This window comes from Agelaius tricolor, unplaced genomic scaffold (assembly GCF_023055355.1).
Source record: "Agelaius tricolor isolate 1412-34295 unplaced genomic scaffold, bAgeTri1.0.p SCAF_12, whole genome shotgun sequence".
Classification (NCBI taxonomy): Eukaryota; Metazoa; Chordata; class Aves; order Passeriformes; family Icteridae; genus Agelaius; species Agelaius tricolor.
The window spans coordinates 17,361,950-17,386,084 of NW_027269272.1; the positions used below are offsets into that span (position 1 = coordinate 17,361,950).

General features: G+C 43.9%; 1 protein-coding gene across 3 annotated transcripts in view; it reads left to right on the forward strand.

Moving 5' to 3' along the window:
• Positions 1-24,135, forward strand: part of DIS3L2 (DIS3 like 3'-5' exoribonuclease 2) — a 180,275-nt gene that overhangs the window by 68,158 nt on the left and 87,982 nt on the right. For all 3 annotated transcript variants that reach the window (XM_071437863.1, XM_071437864.1, XM_071437865.1), the window contains exons 8-10: positions 1,746-1,852; positions 3,043-3,290; positions 9,862-10,035. In XM_071437863.1, the coding sequence (XP_071293964.1) occupies positions 1,746-1,852; positions 3,043-3,290; positions 9,862-10,035 (529 nt within the window). The remainder of the gene's footprint in view (positions 1-1,745; positions 1,853-3,042; positions 3,291-9,861; positions 10,036-24,135) is intronic.

The following is a 24,135-nucleotide window of genomic DNA, read 5'->3' on the forward strand; positions in this document are numbered from 1 at the left end:
AAACCTTAGAGGAGGCAAGCAAATCAGGTAACCTTGGTATTCCCCACTTTTTAACTGCTTACAATTTTACAAGCAATTTTTTTCCCTACCTTGTTTGTCACCATGAAACTCTGGGTGGTTTTATCCTGTAGTAATGCTGGTTTTGGCAAGTCTGAGTTCATTTTAGTAGAAGTAAATCAGAAATGGTTTTGCTGCTTCTATTATTTGGGCTCTTGTAAGAAAAGTAGATTTTTATTTAAACCCCTGAATACCTGTTCATTCTCCTCTCAGCATTGCTAGCAAGTCAATGAAGATAAAATAAAAGTAAAGACACTTAGAAAAAGATCTCTGGGGAGAGGAAGAGCATATCAGAAGGCAAAGCTGAGGATAATTAGCAGCATATGAGAACGAGAGTGTGTCATTAGAGCAAAGTGTCATTGTCAAGCGACTGCTGGGGTAGCATTGCCTGGAGGCAGTGCAGTGTCCCTGTGTGGGGACAGAGCCATCTGTGAAAGTGCCCTGGTGGTGGTGGGACACAGCCAAAGCCTTGGGGAAGCTGCTGTCCCACTGCCCCCCTTCCCGAGCGCCGGTCCTGCCACCGGCACTGCTCCATCCCTCATGTCACCAGCAGCCAGCCTGGGGCTCTGTGGGACAGACAGTCCCATCTGGGACCAGGGTCTGTGTGTCACCACAGAGCTTCTGCAGCCTTTCTCACACGGGTGAGTGCTGCTGGCCTCCTGCAGCACAGGCTTCAGCAAAGCGTTGCTTTATCTTGTGTCTTCTAAGGGAAGCAGTGACAGCTACGTCCCTTGGAACTTGCAGTCGGTGCCACGGTCTCTCTTTAGGAAAGCAAGATTTCTTTTGAACACTCTAGGCCTGATTTTAGCACATGTGCTCAAGATGGATGTGATTACCATACAAATGGAAAAAGTCAGCCATCTCTCTTGAGCAGACAAGAGCACATGGATGCTTCCATCCCAAAAATTCTGGCAGAGCAGTAACCAGAGGCTGTCAGCAGGGATGCAGCTCAAGGACAGCTGAGTCCCAGCCTTCTCCATGGCAAAGATCACTTTGGATGTTTGTATACATTAAATGCCAGCCATCTGTAGCAGATGCTCCCAAACTCACATACCTGAATATTTGAAAATTTCTAACAAGAAATTGACTAGAAATTGACACTTGATTTTATCAATATTATCAGCATCTGGTCCAAAGATCTCAGGGGAAGAAAGCTCTTGTTCATATGTAGTGATTACTTCTATAAGGCTTTTCATAAGCCTGGTCCACAGCTGAAGAGGGTCAGCTTAGTAGATATGATGTCAGTTTCAAAGATAACATATATTATAATCCTGCATAATGTTTTTAAAGGAAATTAAATGAATGTATGTAGGAAAGGACTGCTTATGTAATGTTAATGACTCCAACTAAGAAATGCCACAAAATTCTTAGCCCATAGTATTTAATAAACAGAACTTGTTTCTACCACTTTGTCTGTTATGACTGATATAGTCCTCCTTACAAAGTTGAGATTTATTTTGATTTTTGTTGTTTTTCAGCACATCTGCACGGTAAGTGAACATGTATCTGCTGTCTGTTGTAGTCCAGAGAAATAATTATTTCATGCTTGGCAATTCTAACACCTGAGAGATCTTTTTCCTTTCAAATAAGTCTACTACGTGCATATTGTATTGTACTTTAGAGCAAAGGCCTGAGACAAATTTGTCATGGAAATGTGCTACAGTAACTTCCTGTGTGTTTTGATGCAGGGAAGGCTGCTGGGGTCACTGGTGTGCACAGAACAAAGCAAGATGATGGACCCAAGGTCAATGATCCCAGGCTCCTCCCAGATGAGTTTCTTCAAAGGACAGCCAAGGTAAATCCATGGAGAGTGACAAGTAAGCACGTGTGTGCTCCCAGAGGCTGAAGGAGACCAGGCCTGGCCTCCCTGTCGCCTCTATCTGTTGATCTTTGAGTCTCATTCTCCATTTCAGAGAGAGTAATTGTCTGATCTGATAAAAATCAAGTGACTTGTTATTTTTACCAATTTTCCTAGGTTAAATTCCCTTTGTTTGTCATGCAAAATTACTTAGCAAGATTCAGGAAAAAGATTGGATACTAATATGAGTGTCAGGGTATCCAAAGTTGTCAGAATTAATTCTTACAGACTTTGGAAAGGCTGCTAGTACTGTTGATTTGAGAGTTGAGTCAATCTCTGAATGTTAAGAGACCAGAAAAGGGCTGCTGGGTCAGACTGGGTCAGGTCTCTTCCATGTCTTGTGCTTTCCCTTGCAGCCTCTGATTCTGGTCCTGTTGTTGGCTGGGCTGCTCTGGTCTCATCCAGTGTGGCAATTCCAGCACTCAGAATTGTGCAGAGGTGCAGCTCCTGAAACCTTCTGGAAGGGCTCCTCTGTGTAAGCTTAGGAAATCGGCTATAATGTTTCTGTTATCCAGTGATTTATTATGGTCTACAAAAATATAGCCTGGATGAACACCTCTCTGGAACAATTATTTAGTGATATTGTAATTTATTATTCTTTTCAAAGCCATCTTGTATAAAGGTAAAATAACCCCTAACTTCAGAAAGCACAGAGAGAAGGAGAGAACTGCCAAATTCCCAACAGCACATCCTTTCCTGTGGTTAGCATTGGATCTGCCAGCGGCACCGTTTTTGGACTGGCCTGGTCTGTGCTGACTGTTGAAATCACAGGCCGAGAATACAAATGTAAGATTTTACAGGAGTTGCTTGTATTTTGTGGCTAATTCCCTGCATTTGGAAGCATCTGCTTCTTGTCTGGTTTTGTTCTGTAATCAAGAAAATTGCTGTAGAGAACTAGCACTTGGAAAGCACTTAGCTCTTCTATAGCCATGAGCAAGATGGCAAGGAAAATACATTGTAAATAGGTACTCAGTTAAAAAATGCACACACATATACACATACAGGGAAAACAAGATATAGACCTTGTGACTTTTCCAGTTACTCTGCTGAGCCTTTGGGTATTCTCATTCTGCTAAATAAAGTAAGTTTCTCTGAAGGTATTAATTGTAGAAACTTGCCTCTCCCAGGTGGTGTATATTTTGGAAAAGAAGCATTCTCGAGCAGCTACAGGTTTCATCAAACTTCTGGCTGACAGGAACAGTGAACTCTTCAAGAGGTGTGCCATGTTCTCACCTGTGGACCACAGGGTGCCCAGGGTCTATGTGCCCTTGGCTGATTGCCCTCCAGACTTTGTGAGCAAGCCTGAGGCCTATTCACAGACGCTCTTCATCTGTCGCATCGTGGACTGGAAAGAAGACAGCAACTTTGCATCAGGGTATGTGGCTGCCATCAGAACTAGAGATGACTGGCATTTCTAGTTGGAAGTTTTGTTTTCACTTAATTCGTTACAAACTGGAGAGCAGAAATCTGTTAACAAGCTGCTTGTCTTGTGTCCCTCTGGTGGATAAATTCTGTTGGGATGAAGGGCGGCTCATCATTAGTTAATCTCATAAATGTTAAGTTCTTCGAGTGCTTTCTTTAGTGCTGGTGCATCACAGCATTGATGAGTGCATGGTCCAGGGGGAGCACACATGCTCAGCCTGACCAGCACAAGCACCATGGGGTGCTGGCAGCCTTCCTGTCTTTCCTCCCTGTTTGGAAGAGTAGTACACAGTGTGCAGACATTTCTCTTCTGCCAGGGAAGATCAGTGGCTGTGAAGCTCATCTTTAGTTTTTACGCCTTTGCTGGTAAGAATTAGAAGAAAGTCACAGATTTTTGTGGTTTTAAAGTTGCATTGGTTCAAGGAGGAATAGTAGAAATCAAGAGAAGATTCATTCCCTCCTGAAGCATGTGAGAAGGGTGTTGTACTCTGTGTGTTTCATCAGGCAGTGTAAAGTCATCACTGTCCAGAGTTCAAATTGCTGGCAGTGCTGTGAAGGAGGAAATTTTAAGCCAGTGCTACACAAATGGCCTATGCTGGGCTGGATCCAGACTGCAAGTTTATTTTGCCTCTCCATGAAGAAGACTGGTTTTCAGCATTTTCACTTTTTTCTTTGGTACTGCTGTAGGGTAACAAACTCCCACCTGGAGTGGCCAGGCTGTTTCTATTGAATGGGTCTCAATAAGAAATGGAGGATGTTGGTCAATCTATTCAGTTGTCTTGGGAATACTTAGTAGTCCTGGTTTAATTGGTAATCCAGAGTGGATAACTCTGTGGCCATACTGTGGTCAGATTTTACAGGTGCATCTGGATGTAATCTGGAGCATGTGCAGTAGTGGGAGTTGTTCATAAAGTCCAGTTTTCTCTTCCCCTTGCAAAGCAGTTCTGATGGGGTAGCACAGCTGATGTACAGTGTGAGCACTGCAGGTTTGGGAGTCCTCAGCTCAAATTGCTGGTAAAGCTTAAAACTTAGAGAAAACCTGTTTTAAGAATAAGTGTGATGGCAGAGATCTATCAGCCCTAGAACTAAAAGTAAACTCAAGTCCTCATTTCACAGAGTTTATCAGTTGCAGCTGATTTGTGGGCCCAGTAATAGCAAGTTTCATGTGTGCTCCTTGAGAGCCACGTGAACCATGAGGTCACTCAGTGTTTCCTAGATAAACTGCAGTGCATGAACTGCAGTGGCCTCCCTTTGAGCCCCACTTAACTTGGGTCTGGCTGTGCTGTGAACTTCACTGAGAATAAGTTTCTTACTGGCAGAGATTTGCTTTGTCTTCTTTGACTCCAACTGAGAAAACACTGAAGGGTGATTGTAGTGCTTGGCTTTTTGTCATGAACAACCCCCCTTTCAGCAGAAACAGGGGAAATTAGGAGGATGGGCTAATATATTTTTTATTGGCTAATGTGTGTGTCTTTAGTCTGTACTTCTGACAATATTGGATATTCTCATCTGTCTGGTTTGATCGTTTCCAAGATGTAAAGGGTGTTGTCAGGAAAGAAAATGTCCATGATTGTGTTCATACATAGTCGTTTCCTCTGGGAGCTGGTTGCACTTCAGTAAGTGCCTTGTGGACATGAGAGCATAAAACCTTGGTGACCCCTTTTGTTTTTAGCCATAAGTAATTCTTGTATAAACACTGAAAGACAAGGAAACCTCTTGAATGTCCCAAAGGATTCTGTTTGCTTTTGGGCTCATTTTTAAGCTCGTTTATTAGCCATGTTACCTTGTTTATAATGAGTTGTATTACTGATCGTGGCCCCCCTGAAGAGGAGAAGAGCAGGTGATCTGCAGATTTTGTGAACTTTTTTGTGCACCCTTACTTCTGCCCACAAAGTTCCTGATATGCCCTTGGCACCACCACCATGGTTTTGAAGGTGTCTGGACAGAGAGAGCCTGTTGGTCATCGCCCCGCACTGTCTGCTGGAAGTGTGTCAAGGGAAACTCCCTCCAGAGCTGGCAGTCATGTCCCCTGGATGCTTTGGGTGTTTCTAGGTACTCTCATCCTGCAGATGAACTCTCCAGACTCGTCATGCACCTTCCTCAGCTTTCCTTTTCCCTTGGGAAATTCAGTGCCAAGTTTCCAAGCACAGTTAATGACCCAGATTGGTCCTCACAGTGACCATGTGTGGGTGGAGAAATGAGAGCCAAGAGCTTGATGGTGGCATTGGCTACCCAGAGTGTTCACCTGCACAGGGGCAACCTGAGAGTCCCTGGAGGTCCCTTGGGGAGGGGGGTGCGTTTCTGTGTCATGATTGCCACCTGGTGGTCACCAGCGTGACACTGTCCCCTCCAAAGGCCACCCTGTCACCCCGACTGTGCTGGGAGGACTGATGAGGAACTCATGGCTCCGGGTCGTGCTGGCCATGCCCCGAGTTGAGCTGCTGTGCTCCCTCCTGCATGTGAAGTGACTTTACCTTGGCAGTGAAATGTTGTATAACTGTACCTGCTTCAGGTAACAGGTAAAGCAAATTAGCTCCAAGACATTCTCCTTTTCCAGAAAAATATTGCAAGTACTGCCATGTACCATTATTTTCTGGGGACTATTTTCAGTGTTGGAGTCCAGGGTTATTTGGAGTATTAGTCCAGATGTCTCTGCACTTTTGCAGATGGTTAAGGTGGAATTTTTTGTCCCCACATGTGATGATGGATGAGACTATATTAAAAAAATAACTAATAGAAAAGCATGGAATCACCAACTGCCTCTGTGTCACATTGGGCTTGTGACCATTCTAGCTTGGGATCTTAGATATTGGTCTGTCAAGGTGACATCATTTGTTCCAGCTTTTACAATCAAATGAAATGTTGCAGGGTGTTATTTCACTTGCTGCTGTTTCCAAAGCCACTTGAGTGGCTGGAATTCTTTTCATCTCTGGCATTTTATTCAGTTTTTTTTTTTTTTTAATACAAAAGTGTATTTCATGTGAGGGGTAATAACCAGATACCTTGGGTAGTTCAGTGTAAGGCTCAAGGGAAGGTCCAATCCTCTCAACAGAGCAGTGTAGGTCTGTTGAAAAAACACCTTCTTGCAGATGGGAGTGTCCCTCAGTAAAGCTTTGTTCCCTTGGCACAAGTCACCACCTTGTGGGACACCCTCATCCGTGCTGGGAGCACCACGCTGCTCCTGTGCTCCGATGGGACATGGCCTGGCAGCTGCAGGAAGGCAACTCCATGATGTGGAGCAGGGCTGGACTGAGCTCTTGAGCGCTGGGGTTCCATGGCACAGCTCTCTGTCCCTCTGATGCTCAGCCCTGCAGCCCTCTCACCATCTCCACTGGCACCTGGGGCCTTTCTCAAGCCTGTGCAGCTCTGTCTGAGCTCTGGGCAGTGGGAGCATCCTGGTGGGCTTCTTCCTTAAGGACTGGTGGCTTATGTGGGGGGTGTTCTCCTGCTGCTGAAAGAAGCCCTCCATGTAGGATGACTGGACAATCTGTTCCAGGAGAAGCTGAGCGAGGGCGTTAAGTTCCCAATGGAAGTTATTCACTCCAATGTGGGAGCCTGCCTGGCTTTTCAAAGGAAACAAGCCTTATGTAATCCTTCTTTGTCTTTTTGGAGAGTTCTCATCGTATAACCTTTGAATGCACAGGCCAGTTTCAACTCAGTGGAGTTGAAGTGGAAGGGAGAGAGCTCAAATGTTCCTAGAGATGGATGAGTGAATGATGAGTGTCACCATGAGAGGGAAGATGGCAGCTTGAGGGTGGCTGTGCCCCAGGTGCACATCCTGATAGGTTAAATTCTGGTGAGTGGGCACCTTGGAGCACTTCAGCAATCTTGCAGCTATGGCTGATTTGGAGAAATAACCTTCTGCCCCAACCATGGCATGTTCCAGTTAGTGCATGCTACACCATGTCTGACATCAATCCAAGGGTATTCAAGGAATTCAAGGTAATGCTCCCTCATCAGCGTCACAGAAAAGAAATGTTTACGTCTGTAACCATTGTAACTCCTTTTTGCCTTTTGACATTTAAAAAAAAAAAGAGAGATGCACGCAAGCCCAGGGTGTCACAGACACCGTGACTCCCTGGGAGTGAACGTCTGAGTGCTGCTGGGCCCAGTGCCCCTGGTTGTTTATAAGCCTCTTGAACTATTCTTGCTGCCCTTGGTGGCCGTGGAGCCCCAGGAATGATTTTGCAGCCTGGCTGTTACTCTGGGGCCGTCGGTGATCCTATATGCATTACCTTTGATCACATGCTGTCCTGTCAGATTTTGCTCTGATGCAAGTCATCATGCCTTCGTGACTGTAACATGGCCCCAATTAAAGTCAGTTATACACTTTTTATTTCAAGGTACTTGGGAAATGTTCCCTGGAACACTGTAAATCAAATGTTAATTACTATTAAAAAAATATTAGTCCTATATCAAACCTCTGGGTAAACCCCTTATGGTTCGTAATCTAATTTCAGTAAACGGATCAAGAGGAGCATGGGTTTGAAGAGTGAGCTGGAAAGCACTCTGGCATTCAGAGGTCCTTTCCATGGCTTGTCCTGTAGATGTCCAGCTGCCCTCCTGGTGCACTTCCCAGATCTGCCCTGCCAAAAGAAGGGACACCTAAGACTCAAGCTCTTGACATTTCTGCTGGGTAGGGCAATGTGTCCTCTCTTTTCCTGTTTTGTTTTTTCCATCCTTGGCAGCGCTGCTGGGTCTGTAGACCCACAGGCTCATCCTTGCTCAGTCCCAGCTCTGCACCAGACGTGTGAAATGAAGTGGTGATTTCTCTGTTTTATTGTTACTGCTGAGAGAGAAGGAGATAAAACTGATGCCTCATTTATTTACATTAAAATAAGGATTAGACTGGGACCCAGCTGCAGGAACAGAGAATTCAGCCACGATGCCAAATGCACACGTATTTCTGCCATACAGTTTGTACATAAAATTGAAACAATAAAGGGAAATATCTTTTATCCTTGTTTTCATTTTTATTTTAAAGCTAGACAATGTGAACTCTACAATTTACCACACCATGAAGCGAGCAATCCTTTCCAGCATATTACACAATGTGACAGGTTTATTACACAGCCCTTCCCGTTGTGAAGAACGAGCTTTGCTCCCATAAAGAAGATGGGCTCGCTTGTGCTGAGAGTTTGGGGTTTGTTCTGTGGGTTTATGGCACATTTGAAGCCTTGAGACCATCTTGCTTGTCCAAATAACAAGTGCACTGTTTTGGCCCTAATTTAGGAAAGTCATTAGTGTCTGTTCTCACTCATTGGAATTAAAGCAGAAGGATCAATATAATGATTGTGTATTTTATGCAGTGGAAAAACACTTATTAGAGTGGCTGTTTTTGTGCTGTGTTATTACCCCTCTCTTTTGTGTCATATTTTGATGGATTTGCCTTAATTTCAGTTGTAATCTTCTTGGGTCAGGAACATTATCTCTATTGACGGTAATGTGCATTGGCCTAATGGCAGTATATTAAAAAAATAAAAAGTAATTTAACTCTGTGTACTGTAGAGCAATCTAAAGGTGAGAAAGGGGACAGGGGGAGCCACTGTGTGACATGGGTTCTCATGGGATATTTGTAATCAGCTGGAGGGGGAACAAATGTCTTGCTCCTTTGGAGTCCTGCTTTGCACAGCGTCCAGAGCTGAGCCGTGTTTGACACCAGAGCTGTTGGACAGATCCATGCTGGGGTTTGCACTGGAGCAGATGGAAACTTTCTCCAAGCGCAATAGAGCAGCAATTTCATCTACGTGTGCAGAGTACTTCATCAAGCACTGTTAGCATGGGGGGGACAATTTCCCCTGTCTGGGACTTGTTTCTAGATCCTTGGCCTCTCTCCAGTTAGCTCTGGGTTCAGAGGCTTCTGCTTAGCCATGAGAGGAGGAACAAATGACTGGGAATGCTGAGGTTCTGTAAGGAGCCTGGGAGATGGTTGGAAAGATGATCTGTGGGTGTGTTGTGTGACTCCTGTCAGGGAGGCAGTGTGGGTTCTTCACACCTCTGTCTTCACAGGGCCTCGGTTTGCCCAGGCAGAGCTGTGTATCCTTTGGGATGGAGAGCAGTGTACTGAGCTCCCTGTGGAGCTCTCTGGTATCTGGTGTGAATCTATTCTTCATTTTGGTAGTAGAAGTGAGTCACCTTTTTCAGTGGTGAGGAGGGAGGGTCTCAAGACAGCCATGTGTAATGCTAGAGCTGCCTGTGTGGCTGTGCTTTTCTTATCTCTGTTGGATGCATTTTTATCTAAATTGGAAACTTTTTACCTTCACAAGAACCTAATAGTTTAAAATATCTATTTCAAATGAGATACACAAAAACAGCCTAGGGTAGTGCTTGGTGAGTGTTTTGCATCTTCAGCAGACACAAGTCATGGTATGGTTTGAATTCCTGCTAAGTTCTCTGCCAAAACTCAGGGAGAAGTGAATGGGTGAAAGAGTGTATTAGAGGGCTCAGCAGCCTCTCTGCAGGGACAATAACAACGTGACAGTAGTAATTATACACTTTAAAAAGGCATCCCTTTCTTTCTGCAGGCAGTTGTGCAAAAGTCTTGGACAGGCCGGAGAGATCGAGCCAGAATCAGAAGGGATCCTGACGGAGTACGGTGTGGATTTCTCTGACTTTTCCCCTGAAGTCCTGGAATGTCTTCCCCAGAACCTGCCCTGGGTTATCTCACCAGGAGAGCTGGCCAAAAGAAGAGATTTAAGGTAACAGCAAAAAGCATGGTCTAAAACTCCTTGGGTTGGTGCAGGGTTGTGCTATTTTGTTTTGCTTTCATCACATTTTGTAAAGGCACTGACTTTATAACATGTATCATGTTATACCTTAGCTGTGCTAGAAAGCATAGAAAGAAACTACTTTTGAAAGTACTGACAAACCCAGAAGATCAGTTACTTGGAGAAGTATTCTGTGAGACAGAGAGGCTTTTTCTTAAAAGAACTATTGAAAAATTGAAAATTTTGTGTTCGGCACCTAATCTGAAAGTTTTATGATTTTGTCTGGAATGTATTATGCATTTTAGTGGTAGTTTTATAGCAGAGATTTTCTGAATGCCTGGCAGATGATTGATCTGGGATGTTGTTGCTCTGAGACTTGAGATAGATAAAGACTGTCCACCTACCTCACATCAACCATCCCTGCAATTCAGTGGTGATCCCAACCAGCTTTCAGGAACTTCACAGCCTGTTGAGTGGCAGACATTGACATTACTGGACTACCCAAAACTAGTGGATTTGCTACACTTCTAAGTGTCAGATTTTAGAGACATCCTTACCAGAAAAGATTTAAGGACCAAAGAAAAATTATTTGTTTAGAACCTCACTTTGCAATAAAGGATGATGCAGGCAAACAATAAATACATTATTAAGAAGACACCGTGTGTTCTGCTTCCAGCCTTGCTCATGCTGGAGCATCCTGTCTCAGTTGGCAGATTCATTGCTGGCTTGTGTAATGCTGAGGTGAAGCAGCCCTAGGAGGCTGATGCCTCTGGTCACTGCACTGGTACAAACACCTTTATATATGCAGCAAGCTCCTCTTCCTCTTCATTTATCTGTGTTACTGGTATGGACATTAGCAATTTGAGCAGATAAACTGATAAACTGCAGCCATTTTTATTTCAAGGCTGAAAATGTATTTGTATCTGTACCTGTACTCCAGGTGTTACTTTGGATCTAATTCTGCTCTGGAGCCTACAGCCTCCTTACTGCTTCAGCTTTCTGGATTTCCACTGCCATACAGTGGAATAATTCAGCAGAGAATCACACTCCTGATTGACTAATGCTAACACTCAGATACCAGACTCAGACTGCAGGCTTCAGGTAGCATTAAAAAAAAAAAGTAGACACTGAACACTGGTGTTCAGATGTCACTTGAAAGTGCTTATTTTTATATTCTTGACTACAGTTCAGTAGCCTTCTCTGTTGCTTCTGACCGAGTTCTTTTAAGCAAATAAAGAGCTTGACTTGTCTCCAGTCAGACAGTCAGTTTTGGAAACAAATTCCAAGTGCATTTCTTGCTTTTACTGCTGAATTATTACACTGGGACTTATCAAGGTGATAACAGTTCTGCGGTTAAGCCATTTAAATCCCTCTCTGCCCCTTCCTGACCACAGTGCACACTACAAAGTAGATTTCCTTTTGATCCTCTCAAATATAAACATTTAACAGTCAAAATTTTTAAGACAATTATTTGAGCTTAATTTACTAATCCTTTTAATGTCAACTGCCACACTGCTGACTAACCAGTCTGTGGTCAAAACACATATGGAGATAACATGAGACTTCTAGTTATGGAAAATAAAATACAAGTGAGTCTTCCTTGTAATTTCCTCACAGAAAAGGGTTTGTCTACCCAGAAAGAAGATGAATTTTATTAGTAAATGCAGTGTGAATTGTCGGAAGGTGGTGTCAGGTGGTTGGATACCTGGCTGGCATCTCTGATGAGTGAGACCAGGAGACCTTGAGACTGTTTTTGACAAGTCCCAAGGTAGCTTGGCCTTAACTTGTTATTAGATATCAGCTTTCATATTGTCAGCAGTAAGTGTGCTGTGGTCTGCACTGTCCTACAAAGGGCCAGCACGGCATCCAGAGGAACACACCTGAACTTGGGTGTCTGTTCTGGGTGCACATCTGAGTTATGCCTTGTTTCCCAGGGGATCTCACACACCTGCCTCTCTGAGTGCCCATCTTTTCTGTACTTTGTGCATGGTGATCTGTCAGGCTTCCCAGATTACTGTACAGTAGTCTGAGAGTATGATATAAATTAATTACAGTGAAATTAAAACTCATCTTTTCTCCTAAAACAGCTATGTTAACACTTGTAAATACCTCATCTAATTCAGTTTACACATTGCTTGCTTGACTAGAATAAACACATGTTAGAGTTTAGCTTAAAGTACTACCACCTCTAGTAAATCCTCTGCAGTTCTGTAACATAGGGCTGTAAATTTTCTAGTGTCATGTATAAAAGTTGCATTTGGAACTGAGACCCAAAAAATGTCTTGTGTTTTTGTGTGTTTCCTCTTCCTGAGATAACTTTTCCTTGTTTCCTTTTATCTTGGGAAATGACCCTTTCCTCCTCAAAAGGCAGTTTGTGTGTTCTGCTGAGCAGTGTCCGAGGTGCGGTCTGGGAGTCAGAGCTCGGAGCGTGCGGAGAGTGCCCTGCACCAGAGATGTTTGTCAGTGTGGTTGTACATGGAACTGAGACAATGTGTTTCACCAAGCCACTGAGTCTGGGCAAGAGGGAAAGGCATTTTAACCATGCCATCTTGTAAATATGTTTCTTGATCTTCCTGCAAGTCTTCCAGTTTTACAGGAAGCCTGTTCTTGCCATGCATATTCTATTTGGACAGCAAGTGTGATCTCACCTACACAGCCTGTGTAGAATTGCTTCCAAGAGATCTTTTTTTTCCTTCACTTCTCCAGTAATAGCTCACAAAGAAAGGTTTACATAATATTTCAGTATTACTTAAGGAGAAAAGATCCAAACCTTGTGGATGGCTTTGACATGATTTAACTGGCTTAGCACTCTGCTCTGCCACTTTTACACAGTTTTGCTATGGACATCTGTTTCTCACCTGCATGGGTTCATTTGTAAAATTAGACAAGTATTTCACAGGCATTCCCAGCTTACTTGTTTCTAAAGAGCACCCAAAACTTGTAATGAAGAGCACTGGGCAAGTATTAGGTTTTGGCATTGCTTCCTGCAGTTGAATTTTAGAGAGAGCAGGAAGGTTCATGAAGTATCAGAATGTGTGGTTGAGGAAACTTCCCTTCCAGAGACTTAAAATATGATAATACAGATAGGACTGGAGTGCTCATTTTATTATTCAGGTTGACTGGAGTTGGTATTTGTTTCATTAGAAGTTTGAGAAGTGTTTGGTTTCTGCTTTTTGGGAAACTTTGGAGGATTAATGTCATAGAGACAAATGTTGATGGGTGCAAAGTTTCAACCACTTTCCGGTCTTTTCCAGTGTTACAACATGTAATTTTCATTTCCGTGTTTGCTTTGGGACAAAAATGTAGCCCCTGAAGAAAAGAGGGGTGAGGGCAAAGAAGGAAATACAAATTTCAGAGGTGGGTGCAGGAGCTGGAGGCAGAGGGAGGAGGAGGCCATTTGAAGAGGTCCAGCCAGGAATCTAAGAAACCCAAAAGCTATTTCTAAGACTCATTCCAAATGTTTCTAATTTCATTCATATCTTTTTGTTTCCTTTACTGCTTAACTGGGACAAGAAAGTAAAGCCAGGAAAGTCCAATCATAGTGGGAAACAAAAACCTAAATATTGGAGAGAGAAAAAAGGCCTTTCTTTGCAAAGCAATTCTGCCTTTTGCTTGTCTCCCATTGTTGGTGTTACTGTGGAAAATGTATAACATCACTTTTTTGGAAAGTGTTAGAACCTGTTCAAGTAGAGATGGTTTATATAGTCTAACATGGAAGAACTAGAGGATATCTATTTCTTTACCATTTGCCTAATAATAAGTGAGCCTGTTGACCTCCGCTGGACTATTACAAATGTGAAACTTGGCACTCAAAATTGCTTGCTCTAAATTTTCCAGTTGCTTTCTCTTTTTCCATTTGATGTCATCCTGCCAACTAGTGATTTTATTATTATAAACAGGACATTGTATTCACTTTTAAGAAGAAATATGAAGCTGAAGGTAAAATTACAAACTGCAGTTTCTCAGCTGGCAAAATACAAAACAATGAGCTAAAAATACTGAGCAGAGAAAGGGTGTTGTGGCAGGGAACTCTGAAATATCTACAAGATGGATGTGTTCTGAGGAGCAGAAACTGACTTCAGCTGAGCAGGGCTAAACTCTGAAGAATCATCAGATTGTTCAGATTGGAAGGCAGATCTAGAGATCATCTACTCCAATCCCATTGTTCAAAGCTGGGTTAGCTGGAGCAGGCTGCTCAGGGCTGTGCCCGTTTGGGGTTTGGATAGCTCCAAAGATGATTCCATAACCCCTCTGAGGAACATGTTCTGGGGTTCAGAAAAACATGTGGTTTTTCCTTCAAGTAGATTCTCCTGTGTTTTGTACCCATTGTCTCTTGTCCTGTTGGATACCACTGGAAATTGTCTTGCTGTTTTTACTCCCTATATCAGGTGTATTTTCACATTGAAGAGCTCTCCCTGCCTGAGCCTTCTCTTCTCAAAGCTGAACAGTCCCAGCTCTCTCAGCCTCTCCTTGTAGGTTGGATGCTCTGATTCCTTAATCATCATCAAGGCACTTCAGCAAACTTGCAGCCCTTTGTTGACATCTCCCTGGTACTGGGGAGCCCAGAACTGGACACAGCACTCCAGTTGTGATCTCACCAGTGCCAGGCAGAGGGGAAGGATTGAAGGAATGCATCCTTTGGCCTTCTGGCAACACTCCTCCTGGTGCAGCCCAGGAGGCTCTTGGCTGCCTTTGCTGCAGTGACATTTTGTTGGTTCATGTTTAACTTGTCCATCAGGACATCCTTTTCTGCCAAGCTGCTTTCCAGCTGGTTCTTCCCCAGTCTGTGCTGGTGCATGGGGCTGTTCCTCCCTGTGTGCAGGACTCTGTTTTTCCCTTTGAGCTTCATGAGATTCCCATCAGACCCTTTCTCTGCCAAGGTCCCTCTGAAGGGCTGTTCCTCCCACAATGCTGAAAGGGCAGCAGAGAGGGCCAGCCAGGATGCCCTGCATTGGCAGGAGACAATTAGAGCTCACTTGCTTCCCTGGCAGGGCAGAGCTGCTGAACTTTGCTCTTGCAGGCAAATGAAGCTTTCAGTTAAAATTTGCATCTTGCTATTTCAGCACAGGACCTCAACTGCAACTGATCCAAGTTGTTGAAGGCCAAATTTGTAATTTTGGCTGCCCCTTCAGAAACGTGGCATCCTTCCTTTGGGAAGAAGAGCAGAGGTGCTCTGCTGTGTCCCTCTGCCCACTGGGGAGGGAGGCTCTGTTGGTACCTGCACTGCAGCTCTATTTTGCTTTTATTTCTTTCTCAAGGAGTGTTACAGCTGGTAACAGGGATTAGCACTGTGTATAGTAAGGGTTTGACAGGATGGTCTTTGCTGTAGATGCCCAAGGAGACTATTGGCTGATAAAATTAGAGGTGATGGTAAAAATGGCAGCCTTGAGCTGTGCAAGGGGTGTTGGGGGAAAGCAGTCAGCCTCTGAAACAGATGTCTTTCCAAGGCAGGTGGACAGCTTTAGTTAGGAATGAGTGCAGGGCAGATAAAACATTGTTAAACAACTTGTTTCCTGGAGATTTTCCACTACAAAAAGCTAGTGTTAAGTAGAGCAAGTCTTACTCAGCTATAATAGGATATGTAAGTATGCTCTGGTTTCTGATGGAAACTGAGAAATGACTTGTTTAGCAAATGTATAAGCAACATTGCTTCAGAACTGACTGTTATCTTGGAGTGGAGACACAAAAAGGGCCAGATTGTGATCTCTGCTCTCACTGAGCTGTTCTGTGACTGATTAAATGTTCTCCATAGAGAGATACATTGGATTAGATACATAGGTGATTTACAAAGGATTATTCAGTGGTGTCTAAGCATATCAGATCCAGTTCCTCTGTAATAGGATTGATTCCAGAACCTGGTGATGGTGACTGTACCTGCTCTGGCTACTTCTGCTTTCCAGGCAGTCTGGGGGACTGTACCATTCTTGGACTGACGAGGAGAGCTCATGTTAGCTCATTTCTCTGCCATTAGCTGAGTAAGTAAAGCTCTGGAGTAAATATGCTCAAGGTGCTGTTGCCAGTGATTCAGCTCCTTGCTTCTGGTTGGCTTCTTTTGGTCCTCCTCTCTGTTTTCATATTTTCTGCTACAGTATAGATACAGCAAATATGGTGACCCTGTTTTGAACAAAATAATGCATATTCTGTGCTCTCAGATACTGTTACCAGTGCCTGGTGTAGAGAGACACAGGGCAACTTCACCTTTTTCTTTATAGGAAGGTGCATGTGATCACTGGAAGTGCAACTTCAGACAGAATTGGTGGTGTGTGGTTGGATAGAATTTTTGCTTTCTGATCTTGTAGGCCATCACACCTAATCTTGCTTTGTTAGAAATCTGCTTAGCTGGGGAAAACAGTAAAAGAAAACTTTTGCACCTTGATTGTTATACATACAGTCTTGTTCTTGCCTGGATATTTATTATATGGAGAGAAGTGGAGGGAATAACAGAAGGGGATGAGGATAAAATCTTAAATAAGTCTGACAGTGTCTCTGTTTCTTACTGGACTCCACTGGATCGCAAGGTGGGGTTTTGATGAGCAGAGGAAAGTGCCATAGCCTCTCGTGTTAAGTGGGGCAGTTCAGGTGTGCCAAGTACTGCCCTTTTACTTGATATCACAGTGCTTTGCTGGTGCCCTGCTCTCACTGTAGGTCAGATAGCACAGGGTGGACAAGAGATGAAGTGTCCAGGTCCTGGTGTCAGCCCAGGTTTCTGTCTCTGGTGCTGTAGCTGAAGAAACCCAGCACCACTCCATCTGGTGAGGTGGTGTATCCCTGGTGTGGTATTTCATAGCTGATCACAAGGACAGGCTGGTCATTACAAGGAACAGTATTTTCCTTGGGTTCCACTCTGATGGTGTGATCTGAAACTTGCTTTAACCTGTCCATCTGTCTCACTTTTTGGGTGATTGGATCTTTGTTACCAGGTTATTCTCAGATCGCTCCATAAAAAACCAACCAACCCATAAATCGTAACATAGATGGCCCAAATGCAAGTGTATGAGGCAGAGCTGTCCTGGAGATATCACAGCATGGATTAGAAGTGGGACAGTCTGGAAAAGACTAGCAAAAATATTCTGGGAGATAAGAGATTGATTTACAAGGAAGGATTAACTGTTCAATGCATATCTGCCAACACTGAAACTAGAAGTTTGTGAAAGATATAGTAGTTGATAGTTAAAAATATGTGGACCAAAATGAAAATTGAGAATCATTTACGATGGTGGGAGGGTAGAAAGGGGTGTTATAAGGACAAGTGAGGTAAAACAAAGAAGAAGCCTTTCCTGTGCAACCCAAAATAGACTGTAGTGTAGATTGCTAAAGGGCTGGAAACTCCATCACTAAAGATGCTTGATACCATAGAGGAGAAAGTCCTTGCAAATGTATTGTCATGAGCAGCCTGGCTCTGACTTATGGGGGCTGGATGACCTAGTGTCCCTTGCACTGTGCATCTATGATTCAAATAGTTTATATAATGCAGTGCATTTTCAATTACACTTGGCTTTCTTGCGTGGGATAGTGGTGGTGCAGAGAACTCATTATATTTGTGGCACAATTACAGTATGACTTGTAGGAAATACTGCTGGTGCTTGGCCTCCCAGAGACTCTGATCTCCTTTATAAATATATTTTGGCTTTTCAAGCTATATAGGTATAAGACTGCAGTGCTTTTTTTTCTGTCTTCCCTCTTACTTGGAGGCCATAAATATGGAGGAAAGAATAGAAGGATAAATAGAAGGAATAATTGGTTCTGGTACAGCAATCCAGTGAGCAGTCCTGGTGAAAATGTGAAAGTTTATTGTTGTAGATGTGTAATACACCAAGAGTCATTGTCAGCTGCTCTCTTGGACCGAGGTCTGTTTTCTGAACCAGGACAGGACATTAGCTAAAACATAAACACAGAGAAATTAAAGAGAGTAGTGCTGGTTTGAAGTTGGGCTTTCAATGCATTTTGTGCTCTGCTGGACTTCTTGGGGGTTTATAATGCTCAGTGTTTGGAGAGATTAGTTTTTGCTTCCAATTATTTTATAATTATAATTCATTTTAAAATTTATGCACCATGCCAAAAGAGTTTTGCGATGTGTCAAGTATCTTTGTCAGTCTGTTACAAGGCATTCAGAGTGCCACCAGAGATTTGTCAGGGTACTTCTCTTGCAGGCATATTTTTTAAATATATTCCTTTTAAGAGGCTGTCTTGGAAGCAGCCACTCTTGGGTTTTAACTAAAATCTGCCAGCATCAAGTGTGACAAATGTGGTAGACACTACAAGTAATAAATGCTTTTAGGAGTGAGATGTTGAAGTCTCAAATGCTCAGGCACTGATTGGTCTCTGAAATTTCTCTTGGAGAAAGGGTACTTTGTCCTGATTTGAGTGATGACTATTGGCAGATTGATCCTTTGCTTATTGGCACTTTGTAACAAACCTGCACCGACACTGTGGTCTAGCCGGGTTTACTTGTGCTTGAAGAACGAGATTGATTTCTGTGGTTGCCATAACAATGGGATTGTTGTGTGAAAAAATGTTAGTAGCATTCACTGGAGTGAGTTGACAGCTCTAGGATGCCTGTTCTCAAATTAAAACAACTGTTTCCAGCTCTGAGAAATGGTGTCTGCTTAGCTTTTGCAAGATGGTGCTCAGCAGGGTCTTAGAAATTACCTGAAGAGCTTTAAGATTCTAAAAGTGCCTTTGCTATGCTTAATTTTAAACTGCCAGCTTTGAGCTGGAGTCAATATGGGTAAACCAGGAGGCTGAGCTTTCACTCCCACCAGGCTATTGTATGTATGCACAAAGTGGAGAGAACAGGACAATCTAAGGAGTCCCTAGAAGAATGTAAATGCACTGCAAGTGTCTAGACATGCAGTCAGTCGTACTGTGAGTGTCTTAGCACTGACCTACTCGAGTTTAAAGAAGGCTTGCACTGCTGAAACTTTAATAAACAGTAGTCATTCCTGTCTCACCTCCAGCCGAAGCAGCCTGGACTTTGGAAATGGGCTGATACTTCTGCAAAAGATTCAGCTTGGTGCTTCAGGAGCTTTTGGATGACTGGAGGGACTGTGGGCCATGACAGCTGAGCCTGGGGTGGGGCAGGGTGTCAATGAGCTGGTTGAGTCTTGAATGCTGGAATTCACAGACAGCTGGTTTCAGCCACCTTCAGGCTTCTGGTGTGTTCTTTGTTCTCTTTTGTAGTTGTTTTCGATGTGTTGGTCTTTGTAAATGTCCAGTGAACATCACGGGAGACTGCTTTGGTGTGAAAGTTGCCCATGGGAGGGGAGTCAGAATAGTGGGGGATAAATAAGGTGTTTAAGTTCAGGTGCCTTAATTCTGTCAGCTTCCTAACACAGGCAAGTGGAGAGGGAGGTGCTGATCTCTTCACCCTGGTGACAGGACATGTGGAAATGGTTCAAAGCTGCACCAGGGGAAGTTTAGACTGGATATTAGGAAGCCTTTCTGTACCAAGAAGGTGGTTAAACACTGTAACAGGTCTCCTAGAGAGGTGGTCAATGTCCCAACCCTGTCAGTGTTTAAGAGGCACCTGGACAAAGCCCTTAACTAAAACATGCTTTAATTTGTTCAGTCCTAAATTGGTCAGGCAGTTGGATGAGATGATTGTTGTTGGTCCCTTCCAACTGAAACAGTTCTATTCTGTTGCACTTAGTTCACTTCCCTTCCATTCCCTTCTATTCCAGCCCCTGTGTCTGGGTTTCCTGTTGGAAGACTTCCAGTGATTCCCTGCTCAGCACCTTCCTTAGGTGCTTTGATTTTCTTGCAAAGAATCTCTCTTTTTCTCTCGTGAGACTTGGCAGTCCAAACTCTGCCCACAGCCTCATTCCTGAGCAGTCCAAGTTCAGACAAATGCCAAAGCTGAGGCTTCAGCCCAAGTGACCTGAGATGGTGGTGGCTGCTGCCAGGACCAGGAGGAGTGGTGATCTGTGTCACACCAGGAGCATGGACATGGCTTGGCTGCCAGCTGACTTGTGCTTGTGTTGCCTGGGGTGAAATTCCTCCATCCTGATTCCTGAATAGCTGGGTCATACTTTGCTTCTTAAGGCCTCTGCCTGCTGTGAGAGGTTACACCAGCTGGTAAGGACAATGTCTTGCTTCATGAAGGGTTTTCTGATGCTCTGGTGGGTACATGCAGTTCTCTGGACTGGTATTTCATGTTGTTGGCATTTATTTGTGGTGAAAATCTGGGCTCCATGTCTCCACTGGGGAGTTGACTCATCTATGTGCTGCTGCTTGGGAAGATCATTGAGTTATACAGGAAGATCTGTAGGGTGCTGCTTTGTCTACTGTGTACAAAACTGGCACTTTCTCCAAGCAGCAAGAAAATGGCACTGTTAACACCCAAGCTTTGCCCAGCTGGGTGGTCATACCAGAAGCCTTGCCTCTAATACTGCCTGAGCCCATGGCTTACCATTGCAATGCTTCATCCTGATGCAGGTAGCCTCTGTCTTGAGCAAAGAGTGAGCCCTGACCACTGGAATTTGTAATCTCCTGATGTCGTAGGTGTTCATATTTTATGGTTAAACTAAGTGGTATGTTACTTCTGAACAGTTTCACTGGCAAAAATGAATATATTGTACCAGTCTTTGAGGCACCAACTGTGCAGTGTTTTCTCTGCTGATTCTTGTGAATACCTTAGCATAGATGTATACATAGATGTATGTGTTTGCACAAAGTAAAACAAACTGCTGTTGCAATCCTGTGATCTGTGAACATTTTAATTACCATGACGGTAATTCCAGCTCACCAACAGACTACTTATCTTACCTCTACTGCTGCACCAGCCATTTATTTTAGGTCCTGTTAAAGGTAAAAAGACTAACTGCTCTGCAGACATGCTTGTCTGCTTTAATTAGTCTTCCTGAAGCTGCACAAAGAGCACTGCACTTAATTAGCTTTCCTTAAATTAGGATTGATATACCAGCCTGTATAGGTTGACACTGTCATTACTGTGTAATAAACTAAGTGCTCTATTCTATAATTCTTTTTCCCCAGGTGGTTGATTTGCAAGAAGCCACACAGAGCCAGCTACAGCAGGGCCCTTGTCACTGCTGTGGGGCTGGAGGTGGCTTGGCCAGTGCTGCTGGGGGCTGGCAGGGTCTGGGCAGTCTGGGTGGCTCCTGCTTTCCTGACTCTTGCTTGCAGGTCCACCACGGTCAGTTGTGAGTAGTTCCCCTGATCCTCCCAAAGTCTTGCAGGCATTGCCTTGCTCTGGTGCTTGAAACCTCTGAAACAAGGAGAAGGGAGGAAAGGTTTTGTTCTTCCATTGGCAGAAACTCCATGCCAGAGCAAGTTCACCTCTGCAAACCTGCATTAGACATCTGTTTTACTTGAAGATGGTCCTGTAAAAAGTGGAAGTTTCCACACTGAAATGTTTTTGGGTTTTTGGTTGGTTTTTTTTGACCAGTGCTGAGGGGTTCTTAAAGGCACATATGTATCTCCAGTCTTTTCCAGCATGGGGACCAGAAAATCTCTTAATTCTGTGTGTCTCTATCTCTTAAACCATTTTCTTTTAACCAAATTGTGTGTTGGAACAAGTGGACTTAGATCGTCTCATTGCTTTTACAAATACGTTTTGACAATTTGAAATAAATAAACCTGATTTTTATTAGGTGTGATGACAATGAGAGACGCTTCCTTTAAGGCCCTGAAAGAAGGGAGAGAGGGGGATGACCAAACTTCTTAACCCACAAGGTCACTTTGGTGGCCCTCCAGAAGATGGAGACACTGCCAGTTCGTATATACCTGTAGTTAATCAGTGCAAATGTGTGTGCATGTAGCTGTGGATTTAAGTAACATCTTCCTCAGCAGGTGCATGAAACATTCTGTCCCTTGTGGTTTAATGAATCAACTCGCTGCAGGCTGGTCTTGTTACTGGTTACAGTCAGAAATGTGGTCTGATCTCTCTGAGATCCCTCCTGCCACAGCCTTTGGGGTATTGCACGGCCTGACAGCATGGTCAGGGCAGGAATTTGGTCAGCCCCTTCCCCTTCACAGGGCATACTTGCCACATAGCTGAGAGCAGTGTTGTTTCTTCACCCAGGTGGTTTTTTCAGCTGTGCAGGGGTGGCTGCTGTGGGTGAAGGGAGGTGACAATTTGCAGAACAGCAGGCAGGTTGTGCTGCCCACACCCAGCCTTTCCTACCCTTGCTTCCACTGCATTGCCTGATTCTCCAGGATGAGAGACAGCTCTCTGTGGCATCCTGGAGATAAAAGTGATTCTACTGGGCCTGGAGGAAAAGCAGGAGGAGATAGCTGCAAATATGAGACCATACCCTGAAGGAACATGTGTGCAGGGTGCAACCCTCAGGCTCAGAGCTGCAGTCCCATCATTCCATGGATCCCATGTGCCAGCCCTTGTTCCTATGGACATCTGAAACTTCCTCAGTAATAAAAACTGAAAACCAGAATACTTAATAATGTTGTCACACTTAATAATGTTGTTACTGGTGAGCTGAATTTACTCAGAAAATTTCATCCAGGTATAGTCCCATGTTCCAGGATTATCTGACTGCTGTGGACTTGGAGCTCTGCTTTGAGGTTGGCTTCTCTTGTCCCATTTGACTACCTGGCCATTGGCTCTGCAACATTTCTGCAATATCCTTATGCCAAGGAGTATCATGACTTGTTTTACTTGCTCAGTGACTTTCTTACCTCACCCTGCAGTCTGTGCCCAGAATAAAGGGCCTGTGACAAGCTACAAGTCCAAGTCCTTTGAATAGTTCTAAAGGAGAAACAGATCTGAGCCTGGTGGTTAAACTTATCCGAGCTGGTGAGAAATGCTAGATCAGAATTTGGACCTCACTTCAGCTTTGCATCTGTGCCTTCATGGATCTCAGACAGCTGTGAGCTGTGCCTGTGCTGGCCATGCCTGTGCTGAGAGACAGCTCAGAGCCAGCCCCATGTCCCCAAGGGCTGAGCACAGAGGGAGGCTGGGGCTGCCCCACCAGACTTACAGGTTTGGACTCTCTGAACTGGGACCACCATTGGCCTCTGCAGTGGACTTGACTGGCCAAATACATCTCAGCAAAACAGCCCATTAGTTGTTACCATTGTATAAATGTGGCAAAATATTTGGCACCCTGTTTTTCTGCTCACTTCTATTTAGGGCAGGCTGCAAATATGCACTTTGTTGAAACCAACGTGCTGATTTTTTAACTGCCTGGAGCTACAGTTCACAATGGGTGGCAGATGCTTGTGGTAGCAGGCCCTGAACATCTGGGATAAGCTCTGTATTCCCCTGACACAGGAACCTACATTCTCTTTGAACCAGGTTAAACTTTTTTCTTGTTCACTTGCTAGATAAAGCAAGCCATTTGTGTCCATTCAGTTGACTCTTTTAAATAACTTAAAGATTTATTGGATGTGGCTAGGGAGGGCACTTTATACCCTGTGCATTAATGGGACCTGGTATAAATACATGCAGGCTGGCACATGTGTGTGTCCCCATTCTGTTTGTAGTATAGGAGTCTCTATCTGCATATGCACAGCTCCCTAAAGAGAGCTGCATGGTGCCTTGGAGTGGTGGTATCCTGAAATTCCATCCTGAGGTGGAATTTTAAGGAATAGATCTTTATGGAATTAAGGTTGTTTGTAAACCTTTAAAAATTGGTTGATTTTTAGTGCTGGCACCAGCAGATCAGTCCTGGTGTAGTTGAAAGATTTTATATCTTTCAGTGTCACAGTCTCTTAATTTGTTTAGATGCATGCAAAGGATCAGAAACTAATGTGCATCTGGGGATTAAGGCAGCTTTGCTATCCAATCTGAAAGCCAGCATATTCCAAAAGAATTTCAAAGTCTCAGAAGGCAGTGAAGTGCTTTACTGATTTTTATGTCTTTGAAAATCTCTATTTAGTGTGCCTGGTGGAATTACATAGATAGATGCTGCCAGCTGCCTGATACCAGCAAATACCACCCAGAGCATTTCAGTATGGAAGTGGTAGATCTGCAAAGCTGGGGACACTGCTCTCAGTGAGATAGCACCCATACAAAAACACTTTCTAATTTCATGTACACTTGCTCCTTTAAGAATTCACTGTAATTTTCTCCTCCTGTCTCTCCTGCCCCAGGAGTAATACCAGTGGTTATGCTGT